General features: G+C 38.9%; 1 protein-coding gene across 3 annotated transcripts in view; it reads left to right on the forward strand.

Moving 5' to 3' along the window:
- Positions 1-17,063, forward strand: part of 2210408I21Rik (RIKEN cDNA 2210408I21 gene) — a 478,255-nt gene that overhangs the window by 185,465 nt on the left and 275,727 nt on the right. For all 3 annotated transcript variants that reach the window (XM_006517397.4, XM_017315609.1, NM_001145676.1), the window contains 4 exons: positions 2,370-2,775; positions 6,872-7,028; positions 11,308-11,463; positions 13,274-13,368. In XM_006517397.4, coding sequence (XP_006517460.1) covers positions 2,370-2,775; positions 6,872-7,028; positions 11,308-11,463; positions 13,274-13,368 — 814 coding nt within the window. The remainder of the gene's footprint in view (positions 1-2,369; positions 2,776-6,871; positions 7,029-11,307; positions 11,464-13,273; positions 13,369-17,063) is intronic.

Consider the following 17,063-nt stretch of genomic DNA (forward strand, 5'->3'; position numbering starts at 1 on the left):
GTACTATTAACCTCCTCATTGACACATTGCCTTCAGGGTTAGAATGGACTTATTTGGCAACAACTTGAAGCTTCTAATTGGCATTTGCCTTAAGCTTTAATGACATAGTTAAAGATTTGAGTTTCGGCCGAACGTGGTGGCACATGCCTTTAATCCCAGCACTTAGGAGGCAGAGGCAGATGGATTTCTGAGTTCGAGGCAAGCCTGGTCTACAAAGTGAGTTCCAGGACAGCCAGGGCTATACAGAGAAACCCTGTCTTGAAAAACCAAAAAAAAAAAAAAAAAAAAGTGAGTTTCTGTGTCTTTACAGTAAGAAATCTCAGTAGAAGTTCAAGTGGAAAGAGAGTTAGCAACATACACTTGTTTTGTTTGTTTACAATTTGTGTTTAAGCTCTCTTTTGGATAAGAGCAATATAAAATAAAATGCTTTATTTTATATATATGAGTGTTTGCCTGCATGTATTTATGTGCACCATCTGCATGCCATGTACCCATGGAGGCTAGACAAGGGCATTAGATCCCCTGAAAATGGAGTTGCAGGTGGTTCTATGCCTCAATGTGGGTACTGGGAATTGAACCTGGGTCCTCTACAAGAGCAGTAAGTGCTCTTAAACACGGAGTCAGCTCTCCATCCCCATATAATAAAATCTTTTAAGGAAACTACATGAGAATAGAAAAGTAATACATAGATACTTAAAGAATAAGGCATTTAAAATAATTTAAAAATGCAAAATGGCATGTTAGAAGGAGTTGTTTTGCCATTTTTTGCAGTACCATTTATAAGAAAGGGCTTGAATTGGGGTCAGATCCTCAAGTAAGTCTCAGCAAGAAGCAGAATATCAGAGATGGATAGGTGTGAAAATTCATCAGTCCCGATTCTTGTAGGATGTGAAGGAACAGGAAGCATTGAGGAGGAAAGGAAAGAGAGAGGGAGTGAGCCAGAGGCGAGGCACACTGGGTTGGAAGGATGCAGTTCTGGTTGGCAGTATTGAGTTGTGTGCTGAAAAGCAAAGGAGCAGGATGCTTAGCAAAAAGTTTGTTTGTTTGCAACCCAGAGGAAGCCAAGACTGAACATTTTGGAATCATCTAAAGGAATAGATAAGCTGGGGATATAGTTCAAGAGTGTTTGCTTTGCATGCACTAAACTCTAGATTGGAGGCCCAGAACCTCATAAAACCAGGCCTGGTAGAGAATGCCAACAGTCCATGCACTCAGCCATAGAGTCAGGAAGATGCAAAGTTTGATCTTATCCTCGGCTGTATAAGGAGCTTACACCCAAACTAGGATGAATGAGACTCTATCTTGAAATGAAATTAAATAAATAGGATAGCACAAAATCAAAATAAAGATCAGTTTTTAGCTAGGCTCCCAGGAGACTAGGTGTGACTGTCACACCTAAGATGGGATGGTACTGGCATTTAGTGGAATTACTATTCCATTAGAGTGGAAACCATAAGTGCTTCAGAAATTCCTCCACATACAGAACAGCTTTATCCAAGAAAGAATTACCCAGCCCTCAGATGCCCATAGTGGGAAATTGAGAAACTCTGCTTTAGAGACAGGACATCAACACATCCTTCAAAGATGTATAGCAAAAAGCAAATGGCATCTTATAGAGTCCTCAGACAAAACCCAAGGGCTGCTAAGCAAGTTCCACATTTAGCGGGTATTAGAGTGGAAGAAGAAACACAAACCAGTTAACATATGTAACAATGGTTATTTATTGAGCAGCTCTGGCTTGCAGTTGCCAGGGGTACAGTGCTGCCTTCATGGACCTCATGTTTTAGGGACAATCACAGATTAAAAAAAAAAAAGAGTCAGTGAATGAGGTAATTGTTGGATGCTGACAGGTACTTGAACAAAGCCCACATAAAAGGTTTCCCATGACAGTAAGAGACCTGGTTCTGAGACAGGAAGGATGTGGATGGGGTGGCTAAGGATGCATCCTTAGGAGGTGACATATGTGGTAGGAATGAAAGAAGAGGAGCCTTGAGTCACGAGGAGAGCTGGGAAGCTTGTGTCACAAGACTTCAAGACTCAGTGGTGTCAAAGGTCATAGAGGCCTTGGCTTCATTCATTAGCAGTATCCCAATACTTTAAAACTGAAATCTTAAAGAAATAAACATATAAATTATAATTCTAAACTTTCTAATTTTCATTAATAGGAAAAATCATGCTTGAAATATTTGAGAATTTCAGGTAGTTGCACAAGAGTTCCTGGTGGAGCTCTGTTGGAAAGCATTAAGACCTTGTTCATCTTAATAATTTCCTCCACAAAAACTTAGACATCCCCACCCAGCAGAAAGCCATGGTGTGATGGATTGAGAATGCTAACAGTAATCATACCTTTTTCTGCCTTTTCTTCCCAGGCATCACGGAGCTTGCTGCTCAGGCAGTGTCTATTGTCCTCAGCAAGTTACCTACAGTGATTGCATGCTTGCCTCCCACAATTAAATACTTCTTTTTTCTGTCTGAGAGAAAAATGTCAAAAAATTTGGCTGAATTGAAGAAAGCTGGCCTGCTTGTCTGGAACTTGATTATAATTATATGTCGGATATTTGAGGATGGGAACACCGTGGAACGTTTAACAGGTTCCTCCCTTGACAGATGGAGTAAGGAGAAACTGGGTTTAATTTGCTTGTGTTTGGAAAGTATCCTGGGAAAGCAAAGCAATCCTAGTCAGCTGACCCAAAAGGTCATCCTGAGCATCGAGCGGCAAAAACCCAACTGGATGGAGCAACAGCTTCTGAAAGCAAGGACACTGAGCATCCAATGGTAAAGCCATGCCTGTCTCTCACCCAACTTCACCAAATAGTTTCTCAGTACCAATAGACAACACCAACAACATTTTGTCAGATGGGCAGCAAATGTTCATTTGGCAAAAAAATCACAGGACCATTGAGAAGCACAGAAAATGATAAGTATCCCACTAAATACTGGGCTATTAGATGTTCCTTGTAAAATCTGAACCCTATTGATATGCAGGAACACTATCCTGGTTTGGGTTCTATCTTACGGTTTCTGATTTAAAGGGTGTATCTCAACCCAGCAGAATTTAGTTTCACTTCTTTTCAGTGTGCAACTGGGTATCCAGTGCATAGCTGGAGGCATTTTGTAAATGGAGTGGGCACAGATTGAATTAAGAAAGAATTAATGGATATAAAAGGCTTTTTATTGCTTTCTGTGTACCTGATTGTCAAAAAGGTACACATTTTTCATCTGGTAATGTAAGAATCCCAGAGGGCAACTGGGGCATATCACTCACAAGCTATAAACACACCCAGCTGTTTCAGTAGTGAAATGTCAGCTTTTTCATAGATTTGTCACTAGCAGCTAAGTGATTTGTGGCACTGCAAAGATTTTTAAGGGTCCCCAATGAATTCAAATATGTGTGTAGAGTTCTCCTGTGTTGGGGTTCGTCTGTAGGTATGAAGCTGCAGGCTAGTGATAAAAGGATTCTGGTTCAGGTGCTCAGCACATTACCAAATTGGCCCATTGTTTGAACACCCATGCACACTGTCCCAGCTAGTCATTAAAAGTGCATTGTTTGTGTGGCTAGCAGACACTCCTGTCACTTTCTGCCTGTGGTGACTAAAAGTCACCTGAGGTATGATTACGTTTCCTTGTGAATGGCAGTGATGAACAGCTCGGGCTTGAGAAGCAGATGAGCAAATAAGTAGGCATTCCTTGTAAATGGGTCATTTTATGTCTGTCCCAAAACTTCAGGTTCAAGGGTGGTACCATGCTGGCAGATCCGTTTTCAATAATGAATTAACGAATGTTCAGCATCCAATTGAGGACTAGTAAACTTCTTTTACTTCTAAATGTTTGTTAAAAGACACTCTGTGTTGCCAGGTTATGGTAGTATACACTCAGGAGGCACAGACTTACTCTACATAGTAAGACCCTATCTCAAAGCAAACACAAACAAAAAGAAACAAAAACAAAACAAAACAGTCAGTGACAAAAAGATATTGTATTCACTGGTTAGCAGAATGTTAACCAGTATATTTTCAATCAGTCTTAACACATGTCAATAGGTTGAGTATGAAGAATCTCTGGTTTTCCCGGTCTAGTCATACAGAAAACTAGATAATTTCTTTTGGTGTGCGAATGAGAAGGAATAATAGTAGCAGTCAGGAAAATACTTAGTAACATTGACAGCGAGTGACCTTTATATATCTTTATATTTGCATCCAATACCTGATTACTGGATTGAAGCCAGTGACCAAATGTCATTATTCATGGCAGTGGATATGAAGAAAAAGAAGGCGAAACCCAGCAGATCTGGTTATGGGTACAAAGTAAAACTTATGAAATTGCTGGGTAAGAACTCCTGGGAGTGAGATCTATTTAAAGTAGCCTTTCTGGTTATTCCTGAATTATTTTTTCTCTCAAACAGTAATTCTTAAGCTCGGAACGGAACACCAGCACATTCATCGTCTCCTGCAGTAGGATGTCGGTTGGGGGCGGGGGTCGATTAGGTATCGGTCAAAAGTTCAATTAGCGGTTTCTTACAATATGCAGCAAAAGTTAGGATTTGCTCATTTTTAAAATATTTTCCAGCCCTGGAGGATCCTGAAAAGCTAGATAACTAGCACAACAGCATGTCCTTCTCAATTTCATAAATGGTGTTAATATACAAAAATGCAGACTTAACGTTATTTGGCATATATCATTGAAATAGAGTTAAAGTTAACTTATTGTAAGTAGCTAGGTCACTAGGCTTGTATGCAAGAGATAGATTTCTTCTTAACCTTGATTTTAGATTGATTATCTGCTGTGTGTGTCCCTATCTTCTCATAAATTAATCTCTTAGATCTCCACTATAAGGAAAATGTATAAATGTGTCTGCAATAGTCCTAGGATGCCTTAGCTTTACCACAGGATTCTTTAAAATAAAAAAAAATTGTATGCAACAAATTAAATTAAAATATTTTTCTGTTAAATTACTCGAAAAGATTATCTTGGAATATGTAATATCATTCAATTATGCTTCTTCCATTTGCATCCAGATTTAGCTTTGGTTTCATGAAAATAAGTGCAGTGGGAGGGAAGTTAGCTGTAGGTGTCCCTGTCCTGCACACTGCCTGAAAGAATTACTATTCATTAAAGTAACCTTCATTTTATTGTAACTCTTGAGCTGTAAACAGTCAACTTAGATTCTGAAGAACACACAGCCACAAAAGTAAAGAAAAGTCTACCTTTGCAAAGTAATTTGTCGAGTTGAAGACGATTGTTTTTCATCATGGTGACCCTGACTTGGCTGGCTGGGTGCATATACAGATTAAGATTAATGCAGTTATTCCTTGGCTAAGGTCTGCCTCTTTCAGGGCACATTCTCCCTAATGACATGATTGATAGGCAGTCCCAAATCTAGAGAGGAACTCATTAATCATAGAATTGACTGAATCCAATCATTTGCTTCACCTGCACAGTGATGGACAGGAAAGGATACAGTTCAGGGGCCGACACTGAGACACTTCTTTGTCAGAGGGCCCCGACTTTTTCAATGTCATCCTTTGCAAAAACCTGACAAGAAATTTTGCCTGCAACATGTGTGCAGTTTCAAAATGATACATGCAAATTTCTCTCAGTGTGACACTGTCTTTTTTAAATGTGCTTTAGCTAATGAGCATTTCTAAGTCAGTAGGAGTGACTTTATTTGCTGTTTTCTTGAGCAAGACTTACGTAGTCTTAAATTTCCTTTGTGTGTGTGAAAGAGAGAGGGGTGTTTTAAAGCTGCATGTGGAAGCAATATCAAAGCTAATGTCCAGCAGCTGGGTATCATTTGGAGTCTTCAGGTCAATGGCACTGACTCTTAGCAGAACTAATTTTATAATCATGGCAAAATCTTTGCAATGAACTGCAGGATAGAGCTGATTACACCACAGTAAATTTCATTTATTCTGGGAAACAGTATAAAACCACAAACATGCCTACAAATACTTAGATCACAAAGCCTAACACAGTCTAATAGCGTTTATACTAAGGAAGTTTGTGTGAAGAACACAGTGCGAATTGCTGGCATATGTTTACACTAGCATGGTTAGAGGTGTCTCACTTTTTCATTTTTTGTTACTTCTTAAAACATGCAAATAATTCTCAAACTCAGTAAACTTCAAAAAGAAGTACTTCCTGTATAAAATGTCCCCCTATTCTAGGTTGGATAATCGTAGAGCTTTTTTTGAGGGGGAGGGGGGAATAATAACCAGAATAGTGATTTTTGCTAAGTATCTGTTATGAGAAATAAGTAGGAGAGGTAGCAAGTGTGTGTGTGTGTGTGTGTGTGTGTGTGTGTGTGTGTGTGTGCTAAGACAACAGGTGTCAAAGGTCAATTTTAAATGCTCAGTGGTAAGTCTGGTGTCTTGAAGCATCCAGCTTCTAATAGCATAACATACTCCTCATTTCAACATGTTAATTAGTCTTTACTGTGTTTAGCACAGGTGTAAAGAGGGATGTATAAAAGACAAAATACTAAAATCTTGCTGCCACCAATAATTCTTTTTGTCTTCAAAGAGAAAATACAAATTATTTCTTACATGTTCTTAAAAAGAACTGTTTTGTTTTCATCCTATGATTAGAGCAATTTCAACAATTGCAGTAATGGGAAGCATTTTATAGATAGGAGTATAAATTCAACAAAAACTTCTTTTCGAAAGAAACATACAGAATTTAAAAATGCTTTCAGGTGCTTCGTCCCCAGGCCCTGCAGTGGAGCTGCAGTGGTTCGGGAAGGCTTGCCTGTTTGAAGAGAGTCTCTATGGGTGCGTTGAATACAAGATGCACATTTGCTGCTCACATTCAGTCTCTATCCTCTCCTCTTTACAGTCCCTCATCACTGATACCAATCCGTGTCCTTTGTGTTTAGTGCATTCACGAGGATGGAGGAAAACTCAGGCTCAGAAGGAGAAGCTGCTCTTGAACTGACTGAGCAGAAAACAAATGCGATGGTCCTGGATCTCTGCCACAAACCAGGTGGCAGCAAGTACCTGCAGCAAATTTATCACATCATGCAGCTCAATGAGGTAGGGAAACGGCCTTTTTACCGAGCAATTAGGTGTGTACTGGCCTGAGGCAGCGTCTGCTGGCAGCTAAGGGTTAGTCAAGGAGGTGATAATAGTTCTTAAAGTCAATACTAAACTCAATATTGCATTATTAATAGAATCTATTTAGCCCTTGCTGTTCTGCATGCACAGAAAAAAAGCTTCTTGAAACAATGTAGGTTTTATTTATATGATTTAAACAATAACATGGCTCATAAAACTCAGTTCAGTTCTGAAATATAGAGATGAAAATTGTAGTTTGGGAATTGTGTGTTTGTGGTCCATTCAGCCGACAAATACCAGGTGAAGTCTGGTATTTGTAGAAATGAAGGCTGTTCCTAAAGAGAGACATAGCTCTTTTACTGGAAGCATCATTCTTAGGTTGGTAAAGTTGTAAGTAATTTTAAAAAGCCTCCTCAAGTCATTAAGAAAATACTGAGCTTAAAATTTTCTTCTTCTCCTTGCTTCTCCTTCTTTTTTAAAACAGGATCTCACTGTTTAACCTGGCTGGTCTGAAACTTGGTTTATAGACCAGACTGGTCTTGAAATCAGAGAGGCCTGCTTGCCTTGGTCCTTTGAGTGTTGGGATAGATGGCTTGTGAATTCATACCCAGGTTCTGCTTGTGAGCTCTCTTTAAGGCTCACTGAAAGTCCTTTAGAAAGTCCTGTTCTTCAGTAGCACATCTGTCTTGTCACCAAGATTGGCTAAAGAAATTCTTGTGAGGACTGAGAAGCAGATTTTACAGTGTGGAGACCTTTGAAGCTTTATATAGCATCACAAGCTCGAAAAACAGGAATGTAAGAGGATAAAGACGTTTGATAACACATTGTCCTCTAAGTATGTTAGAGCTGTAGTCTCACTGACTTGATCTCCTATACCTGAGCTGAACAAGGACAACAGCAGTAGAATGCCACAGTGGTCTCAACCCTACAGAAAGAACTACAGCTATTAAGCTGAGAGTGGGGAAGTAGCAGTGAAAATAATTTTATGAGTGGGGGTCCCCACAACATAAGGGACAATAGGAAATTTAGGTTCCAGCACTGGAAACATTGAGAACCACTGCTTTAGACAGAACTCTCATGCAGTCTGCCATCCTTCCTGTCTGTTGTCACCTCCACTTCCCTAGAGACCCCATTGCTATGGGAGAAGGTGCATGGGCTCATGCTTCGCTTTTTGTATAGGTACTGGCTTCTAAATTCAGGCTCTTGTTTTATGTAGCAGGTGCCCTTGTCCACTGTGCCACCTCTATAGACCCAAGACATTGTTGCTTTTTTATTTTTTTTATTTCTTTTTTTAATTGGCTATTTTCCTATTAGACATTTCAAATGTTATCCTGTTCCTGTTTTCCCCATCAAAGCCCCCACCCTCATACTGTCCCCCCTCCCCCTGTTCACCAACCCACACACTCCCAATTCCTGGCCCTGACATTCTCCTATACTGGGGCATAGATCCTTCATAAGACCTAGGGCCTATCCTCCCATTGATGACTGACTAGGCCATACTCTGCTACATATGCAGCTGGAGCCATGAGTCCCACCATGTGTGCTCTTTGGTTGGTGGTTTAATCCCTGGGAGCTCTGGGGGTACTGGTTAGTTCATATTGTTGTTCCTCCTATTGGGCTGCAAACCCTTTCAACTCCTTGGGTACTTTCTCTAGCTCCTTCATTGGGGACCCTGTGCTCAGTCCAATGGATGGCTGTGAGCATCCACTTCTGTATTTGTCGGGCACTGGCAGAGCCTCTCAGGAGACAGCTATATCAGGCTCCTCTCAGCAAGCTCTTGTTGGCATCTGCCATAGTGTCTGGGTTTGGTGGTTGTTTATGGGGCAGTCTTTGGATGGTCGTTGCTTCTGTCTCTGCTACGAACATTGGTACTGTAACTCCTTCCATGGGTACTTTGTTCCCATTCTAAGAAGGATTCTGAGCTTCTGGACTAATATCCACTTATCAGTGAGTGCATACCATGTATGTTCTTTTGTGATTGAGTTACCTCACTCAGGATGATATCCTCCAGATACATCCATTTGCCTAAGAATTACATAAATTCATTGTTTTTAATAGGTGAGTAGTAATCCATTGTGTAAATGTACCACATTTTCTGTATCCATTGCTCTGTTGAGGGACATCTGAGTTCTTTCCAGCTTCTGGTCATTTATTATAAATAAGGCTGATATGAACATAGTGGAGCATGTGTCCTTATTACAAGTTGGAACATCTTCTGGATATATGCCCAGGAGTGGTATTGCTGGGTCCTCAGGTAATACTATGACCAATTTTCTGAGAAACTGCCAAACTGATTTCCAGAGTGGTTGTAACAGCTTGCAGTCCCTCCTGCAATGGAGGAGTGTTCCTCTTTCTCCACATTCTCCCAGCATCTGCTGTTACCTGAGTTTTTGATCTTAGGCATTCTGACCGGTGTGAGGTGGAATCTCAGGGTTGTTTGGGTTTGCATTTCCCTGATGACATATATGTGTTCCTGTATGGGATTTGTGTGCATGAGGAAGTCAAAGGAGACCTTTGTGGAATCCCTCCTTTCCTTTTACTTTGTGTGGAGATCAAATTCAGATCACCAGATTGTACAGCAAGCACTTTTATTAAATGAGCCATCTAGCTCAAGAAACTGATTTTTAAGGAGTACTAATGACTGTTACTATAACAGAGAAAACACAGGAGAAAGCACTAGTCAGAACTGGCAGCAAGTTTGCTTTTTTGTTAGACAGTGGAGGCAGGAAAGTCTAAGTATAGGTATAACAATGGAAATGAGTTCAAAAAAATTGTTAGTAGCCAAAGCAAATCATTCTTTTCCAATGAGAATTTTATTCCTTAAAAAAAAAACTTACTTATGATGGAGAACCTTTTTTTCTGCGATATACCATAGTCACAAAATTATTTTTTCATGGATTTGTCATTACCTAGTTCTGTTTAATAAGAGTCTGTGTGTCATTACAGAACTGATCTATCTAATGAGATGCTGTGTAAAGAGAAAGCTTAAGAAATCACCATTATTTATAACTAGAGTAGTACTTTATTTAGATGTCTAGTATTTTAGGATCTGAAATGTCCCTTCCATAATGGACATGTTGTACATTCATACACACACACACACACACACACACACACACACACACACACACACACACACACAGTGAGCCATGACTAGATCTATGGTTTCTTGTCACATGTCTACTGCTTACCCAATGAGCCCTCAGGCCTATCCTCTGGCATTTCAGAGGCAAACATTGAGTGTGGTGTTGGGCCAGAATATTTCAAACTTTCAACTGCTTTCTCATCCCCAGAACTCCAGTTAATGATGATTGGGCAATGGCTGAGGCCCTACCAAGCTCCCTGGTGAGGTGCTGCTGTCCCCTGTGCAGCACACAAGCTTGCAAGCCTTGTCGATGAGTCCTCCCATCCTTTGTAGCTCTAACATTCCAAAATGTGTGCTAGCTGTGAAGTTGGTGAGAAAGAATATACTGTGGTATATTAAAAGTCAGGCAAACCTTTTTTATTTATTAAATGGCTTTATTAATAACAATCATTTGTTAGGTTGATAGAATTCTTCTAGTAAATTTAATATGTTGCCTTCAAGAAACAGTCCCATAAAACAGACTAGGGTTATTTGCCTTACTTATTTATGGGTAGAAAATGAGATATAATGCTGGAGACTGTCTTTTCTTGTCCAAGACTGTACCAGCACTTAGATGATTAGAATTACATATTTTGACTTTCTATTTATCTTTGATAGTTTTCAGTCCACAGCCTGGAAATTGTATGTAGGGGTTTGCATTATAAATAATCCCACACAGACTGAGACTCCTTGCAGTAAAATTAGGATGCTTACTGCTCAGCTGAGCCCTGAATACGGAGCAACTGTATTTAATGAATGAACAAGCAGTCTTTCCCCTGCACAGTTATGCACTGGAGTTATGTTTTGGTAGCCAGACATTGTAACATATGAAGTCAATGACAGAACAATGCCAGTTCAGAAGACTGTGACATGCCGAGTGCTCATTCATCATGTGAGGATTTGTTAAATGTTTTTAAAACTATGCAACATATTACGTTTAACTTGGTTTTGTTAGGTGTAGTGTAATAGTGATATGTACTCTGCTATGCATCTTCTGAGTGTGTGTTTTTCCTGAGGTGAGCAGTATACTATAATCTTGATGATGTGCTAGAAGGGTAAGCCAGAATATAGATCCCTTTGTTTTTAAAAAGAATTTACTTCTCGCCATCCTGACCAGAGTGTCTTTCCTTGAAGGAATATTTAAAAGAACAACTGTTTGCTATGAATGGCTCAGAAGAAAAGCCATTACTCATCAGACCTTTGAAGGTAGCCTTGAGGGATGAAGATCAGCCTCCTGCTTTTAACCCTTTTCATGTGCATAAGGTGGTCAGTGAAAGCATGCTAGATCAGGTATGTGGAAATTAACTGTAAAGTGTAACTTAAATCTATGGCTCCTGTGTGTCAGAAGTAAGAGGACACAACCTATGTTTCAGTATGCATAGTCTCCCCCTCCTCCACTTTTTGCTTAAGAAGCAAAAATTCACATTTATGTGTCCTGTACAAAGCATTTGTAGTTGTTTCTTCCTTATTTCCATGTTAAGCTGATTCATATGTTTGATCCATAAGATTTAACTTTTGCTGGGTCATCTTGCTGTGGGTAGAAGCAACATCTGTTCGACTGTGTCTGCAGAAGGTGGGAAGAGCCACACAGCTTGTCATTCTTCCCTCCCTTGAGAGTCTGATCCCTCACTTAGCACACATGTGTGCTCAATATCTCTCTGCTTCTGTGGATATATCAGGTAAATGAGAAAGCACTTTAAATGAGCTATAAAGCATTGGACCTCTAGTATAATGGCGTTAGATAAATTTGCTTTTTATAACCTTAGACACATCCCTGGATTTAAAATAGATTTCCTAATGACTATCAGGCAAATACATTTAGAATAAAGCCAGCATGATAAATAGTTTATTTTTTAAAGTCAGATCTTTGTCATTCTTTAGCTGTGCTCTTTGGTAATTTCATGAAAAAGATTATCTTTCCACAAAATATACAGATGGAATCCCATTTACTTTGTTTGGTGTGTGTCTCCCTCTCCCTTCCCCCCTCCCACCTCTCCCCCTCTCTCTTTATTTCCCAGAACCTTCTTGATAGACAACTTGAACTAGCAGGGCAGAAGAGAAGGATTGCTTGACCTAGAGTGCTGATGAAAATAAGAATTAAGACTCCAGCCTAATTTGGCATGCAGATAATACTTTAACCATGCCTGGTACAGCCTTCATCCACATTCATCAATACTGTAGTAGAATAAGACCTTCAAATGCTGACAACCTGGGGCGAATTCTCCTGCTCTATGACAGGGTGTAGCACTCGATTTATCAGCACTGACAAGGGATAGCTCTGGTTAGATTTCAAAGATCATGCTGGAGTCTTATTATCCAAACCATTTAATTTCACAGAGCATAAGCTTCTATAAGACTTTTAAACTTAATGTATAAAGTACAGTTTATTGGCTGCTTTTTTATACTGCACACTAGATTGCTCTAAATCATAAATAATTTTTTGTATCTATTAAATCACCCTTACTTCATTTGAATAAATATCATGGTAACCAACTTCTGAATTATGATATTACTTTTCACAGTCGTTTTTCTCCTGACTCTGTGATGAAATTATCTATTGAGAGACAAGAATCATGTATGCTATTTACACTGGGAAATCCTTATAATTTTCCCTTTAGGACCTTTTCTTAAAAACAGCAACAACAACAAAAACAAGAGTGCCCCATTTTAATGAAGCCATGTCTTAGTTTAAGGCTTGGAACTTATCAAGTTCTCTTGAGTAGTTCACACTTAGGTTCTAAACATCAGACTGTGTGGCAGTGGCACATGTGACAAGAGAGGGAGCTACTGCTCCCTTCCCAGAGTCACCCTCCCAACAAAACTCGTGGGGCAAATGCTGTTAACACTTGGAAAAATAATGAATCAAGAAATTGATTTATATTTTTAAAAATAATGACTATATCCCCAAATGGATTTACAAATTAATTGCTGTCTTATTGGAATAAACACCTCCTTCTGTGGACATGATTGATGTTATCTGTCAAAGTCCTTGTCTGAGCCCCCTCCTTCCTAGTTAGTGTATCACAGCTGGAGCTTTAATTTACTGATCATATTAATTCTGATTAATAACTAACAATAGTGTCTTCCCATTTATGAATAGGTGGCCACAGTGACATGGTGCTGCGACTGGTCAAACTTGCTGCCAAATTACCTAGGACTGAATAAGATGACCTTCGGTGCACTATTCAAAAACAGGTGATAAGACTGAGCTCTGGGGCGGGGGGGTGGGGGAGTATAGGATGAATGTCAGTTTTGAGAGAAGTGAAAGCATTTTGTTGGCAGAGTAATCTCCTGTCTTGTTTCTCGAGTTGCTCATCTTAAAGGATATGACTAAGGTTATAGGTACATCTTCCAAATTCTGTGTCCCATAATGAATAGTTGCAAAATTAGTTGATTCTGTGTTAATTTTAAATATTTTTGACTTTGTATGTTGAGTAGTTCACTATTGTACACACAAAAATTACTGACCAGAATGTCATTATCAAAGTATTTCATTGCTTACAGAAATTTCATAAATGCCTGCAAAATGGCAGAGCAAATCAGCTAGTATAGTCAGGGCAAATGGACACAAGACAGTCAAGATGGGGGTTTTACTTTGGCACTATCTTACTGTGCCTTTGCTTGCATGTGGTATTAAACAAATACACACATACACGCACTTTTATTGTTCATATGTCAACTTTAGGCTTATAGCTAAGTATGAGAATCAATTTCTGTTTAACCTTTGTGATATGTCTCCATACATTGCAAAAATATTGAATATCATTTCCTTAAAAACATAATGACAAGAACATAGACGTGTATGATCCTTCAGAAATCTTAGTATGTGTAAGGGAACATCTAAGGGAGATTGAAGAAGTTTCCAAATGAAAATTCATAAAAAAAAAAAACAAAGAAGAAAAACAACAAAAAATTGCCAATGTATTTATTACAAGTAAAAGTTATACCTCAGATATATGGCCACAATAATATTCTAATATTTTGCCTGTAAATTAAGATTACTCACCTATTAGGACAAAGTTTCAGAAATGGCTAGCTTCCTCTTGAATGACATAGCCTTTCCCTCACCACAAAACCTGATGCCTTTCACTGCTAGTGTTTGGAGGAAGTACTCTGGTCCTGTTTCCAGGTTAAATGGAAATGAGAAATGGGTTGCTTGAAGAATGCCAGTTACCCTCTTGAACCAAATTATATGGTGTGTACACAATATTACGTTTTTATTTGGAAATATACTTGCAAAGATAAGCTTTTTTCTAGTGCTATTTGAAAAGTTTTGAGTTTATGCACATTGACCATTATAATTTCCTAATTTTTCCTTAGTTAGGAATTTCTGCTTCTAATCAACTAAATGGTACTCTAGGTTCAGTACATCCTTCAAAACTTATCCAAGTCTAAGGAATTTCTGTTTTAGCAGAAATTTTGTATTGTAATCTGTGTTTAATAAGTATATTGTTTAATAATATATATTAGTTACATAACTAGATATTAAAGTCTATTTCCATGAGATATGTACAAGAGGGAGTAGGAGGGTAAACCCTACAAATTTACTCTGGAATAACAGGTCAGAACAGTTCCCTTGAAAAAGACTTAAGAATCTTTAATAAAAGCAGCTAGACTCTCGTGTTAATGAGAACCTTGGATTTTTAAAGAACGATATGAAAAGCATTCTACTGAAAACTATGAGACATCACAGCAACAGTGAGCCTAATTGATTCACACTACGATGCTGAGAGACTCCTAGAATAGTGTTAGCAGTCACTTGAGCTATTTTAATCTTATTTATGAGTTTGGCTTGATACTGAGGTAGTAAGGAATTGGTTTCTGTTATTTTTTCCCTAAAACTCTGAAGCACTCTCTTTTGACCTATCTGAAAATGCTGACTTTTAAAAACAACTTTTGAGTTGTTCAATAGTGTTGATTCTCTGAAAGGTATGTCGTTGAAAATGAGACTGCCCAACAATGAACCTTTGGAACTCAGGTTCTGCTCACGGCCCAGTGTCGACATGGTGATCCTGCTTGCTTTCGGTGCAGTCTTAGTCTAGGCAATGCCAAAGGGAAGAATACAGAGCAACTCCGTTGTACAGACTCTGTTCTTTGCAAATCACCAACTTCACAAACAATGTATTCTTTTTCTGTTCCTTTTCTTGGTAAGAATATTGTACTGATTGTGCCTTATGTGCATAAATGAGACTCTGAATGTTGTCTACAGACATAATGCTATGGAGCAAACTGAATTCAATATACAAATATAAACAATGTTTAGAAACACAGCACTCACATGATTCCGTTCTAAGATGCCTTTGTGACCAGAACAGGCAAGCATGGGAAAGCAGGACTCCTGGGCTCCCAGGAGCTCATTTTGCTATGGGTTTCCATAGAGATAAAATGAAATTATGAAACTACTTCATGGAGTTGACATGCCAAGAGTGTTAAAATATTTGTAAGTCAGGATACAGAAAGTTGTCTAGTGACGGTTCAGTCAGGTAAGAATACTGGGGAGATGGTGACTACTCTTGTCATGTACGAGGCCCTATTTTTAATTTGCTTCTAAATTAAATAAATATATACATATAGAAATAATTAAATAGTTGTAGCCCCCAGACCAAGTTTATCGTAGTTCCAGGCCAGGCTAGGCAACACAGATACCAGGAAACAGGGCACATGGTTTAGGAGACAACCAAGGAGAAAACCATAAAAAAACCAAGAGGACATTCATGAGATAAGGAGTCCAAGATGAATGCTTAGGAGGCAGTTTGACAGTATACAAGAGAAATATGGGTGCCAGCTTTTGGCTTTGATTGCATAAGCTGGTCCTATGTTAATTCCAAAGGCAGAATAAGACTTACAGTGGCTCCCTCAGTCCTTGTCAGGGATGTGCCCTGTGCTCCATCAGTAGCGTCACATGTGAGGAGCTCTCTTTAATCCACAATACTCCATAGGTTGCCTTCCTCAGGTACCTGGGATGCTCTCTCTCTATTATTTGCTATAGTAAGGTTCCTCAGCAGTTGACAAGAATGCCACCATGCCATCTCAGGCAAATATTACCTTCTGACAGTGACTAGTCTTTCCTTATCACCTACTTTAAAAGACCCTGTGTGTCACCCTACATTCTGTTCTCTGTGGTGTTTTAACTCATTATAATCTGAAATCTAAATTTTTATTTATATTATTTTAATCTTATGGTCTACAATAAAGTATAGTCTCTATAATATTAGCACCGCAGCTGCCTTTTTCCAACACTAACAGCAATGCCTGGGACAGTCCCAGCACATAGTGGGCTCTAGTCAGCACTGGCTAAAATAATAAATGGGGACTAGGAATAGACAGGAAAAACTTGGCTTCTGACAGGTGAGCACAGGGTGGGATATCCCTAAATGTGATTCTATAGAAATGATCATGTGGGTATATGAAATGTTCTTTGTTAAATATCAAGTAAAAAAAAGATATCAGTATATATTTATCTTCCACACTTTCAATATTTGGATAGCAATCAGTTTTGTTATAATCTTTCTGCTTAAAATGTCTACTTTACTTTTATTATTTTTATTATGTGAAATTTGGCTCAGATTAAAAGAACAGGAAGCTTGTCTTTATTTTTAATTAATTGGCCCACTTTTATCCATTGCCCTGTCAGCAACAAACCCTACTATTCAGTCTCTGGTTCATAAGTCTTTCGACTTTTGAGTGAAAGAGTCTGTGTCTGTTAAATGACACTAAACCCCAAATGCAGACACTATTGCAAATGCCAGCAAGATTTTGCCGAAAGGACCCTGATATAGCTGTCTTGTGTGAGGCTATGCCAGTGCCTGGCAAATACAGAAGTGGATGCTCATAGTCATCTATTGGATGGAACACAGGGCTCCCAATGGAGGAGCTAGAGAAAGTACCCA

This window comes from Mus musculus, chromosome 13, assembly GCF_000001635.26.
Source record: "Mus musculus strain C57BL/6J chromosome 13, GRCm38.p6 C57BL/6J".
Taxonomy (NCBI): domain Eukaryota; kingdom Metazoa; phylum Chordata; class Mammalia; order Rodentia; family Muridae; genus Mus; species Mus musculus.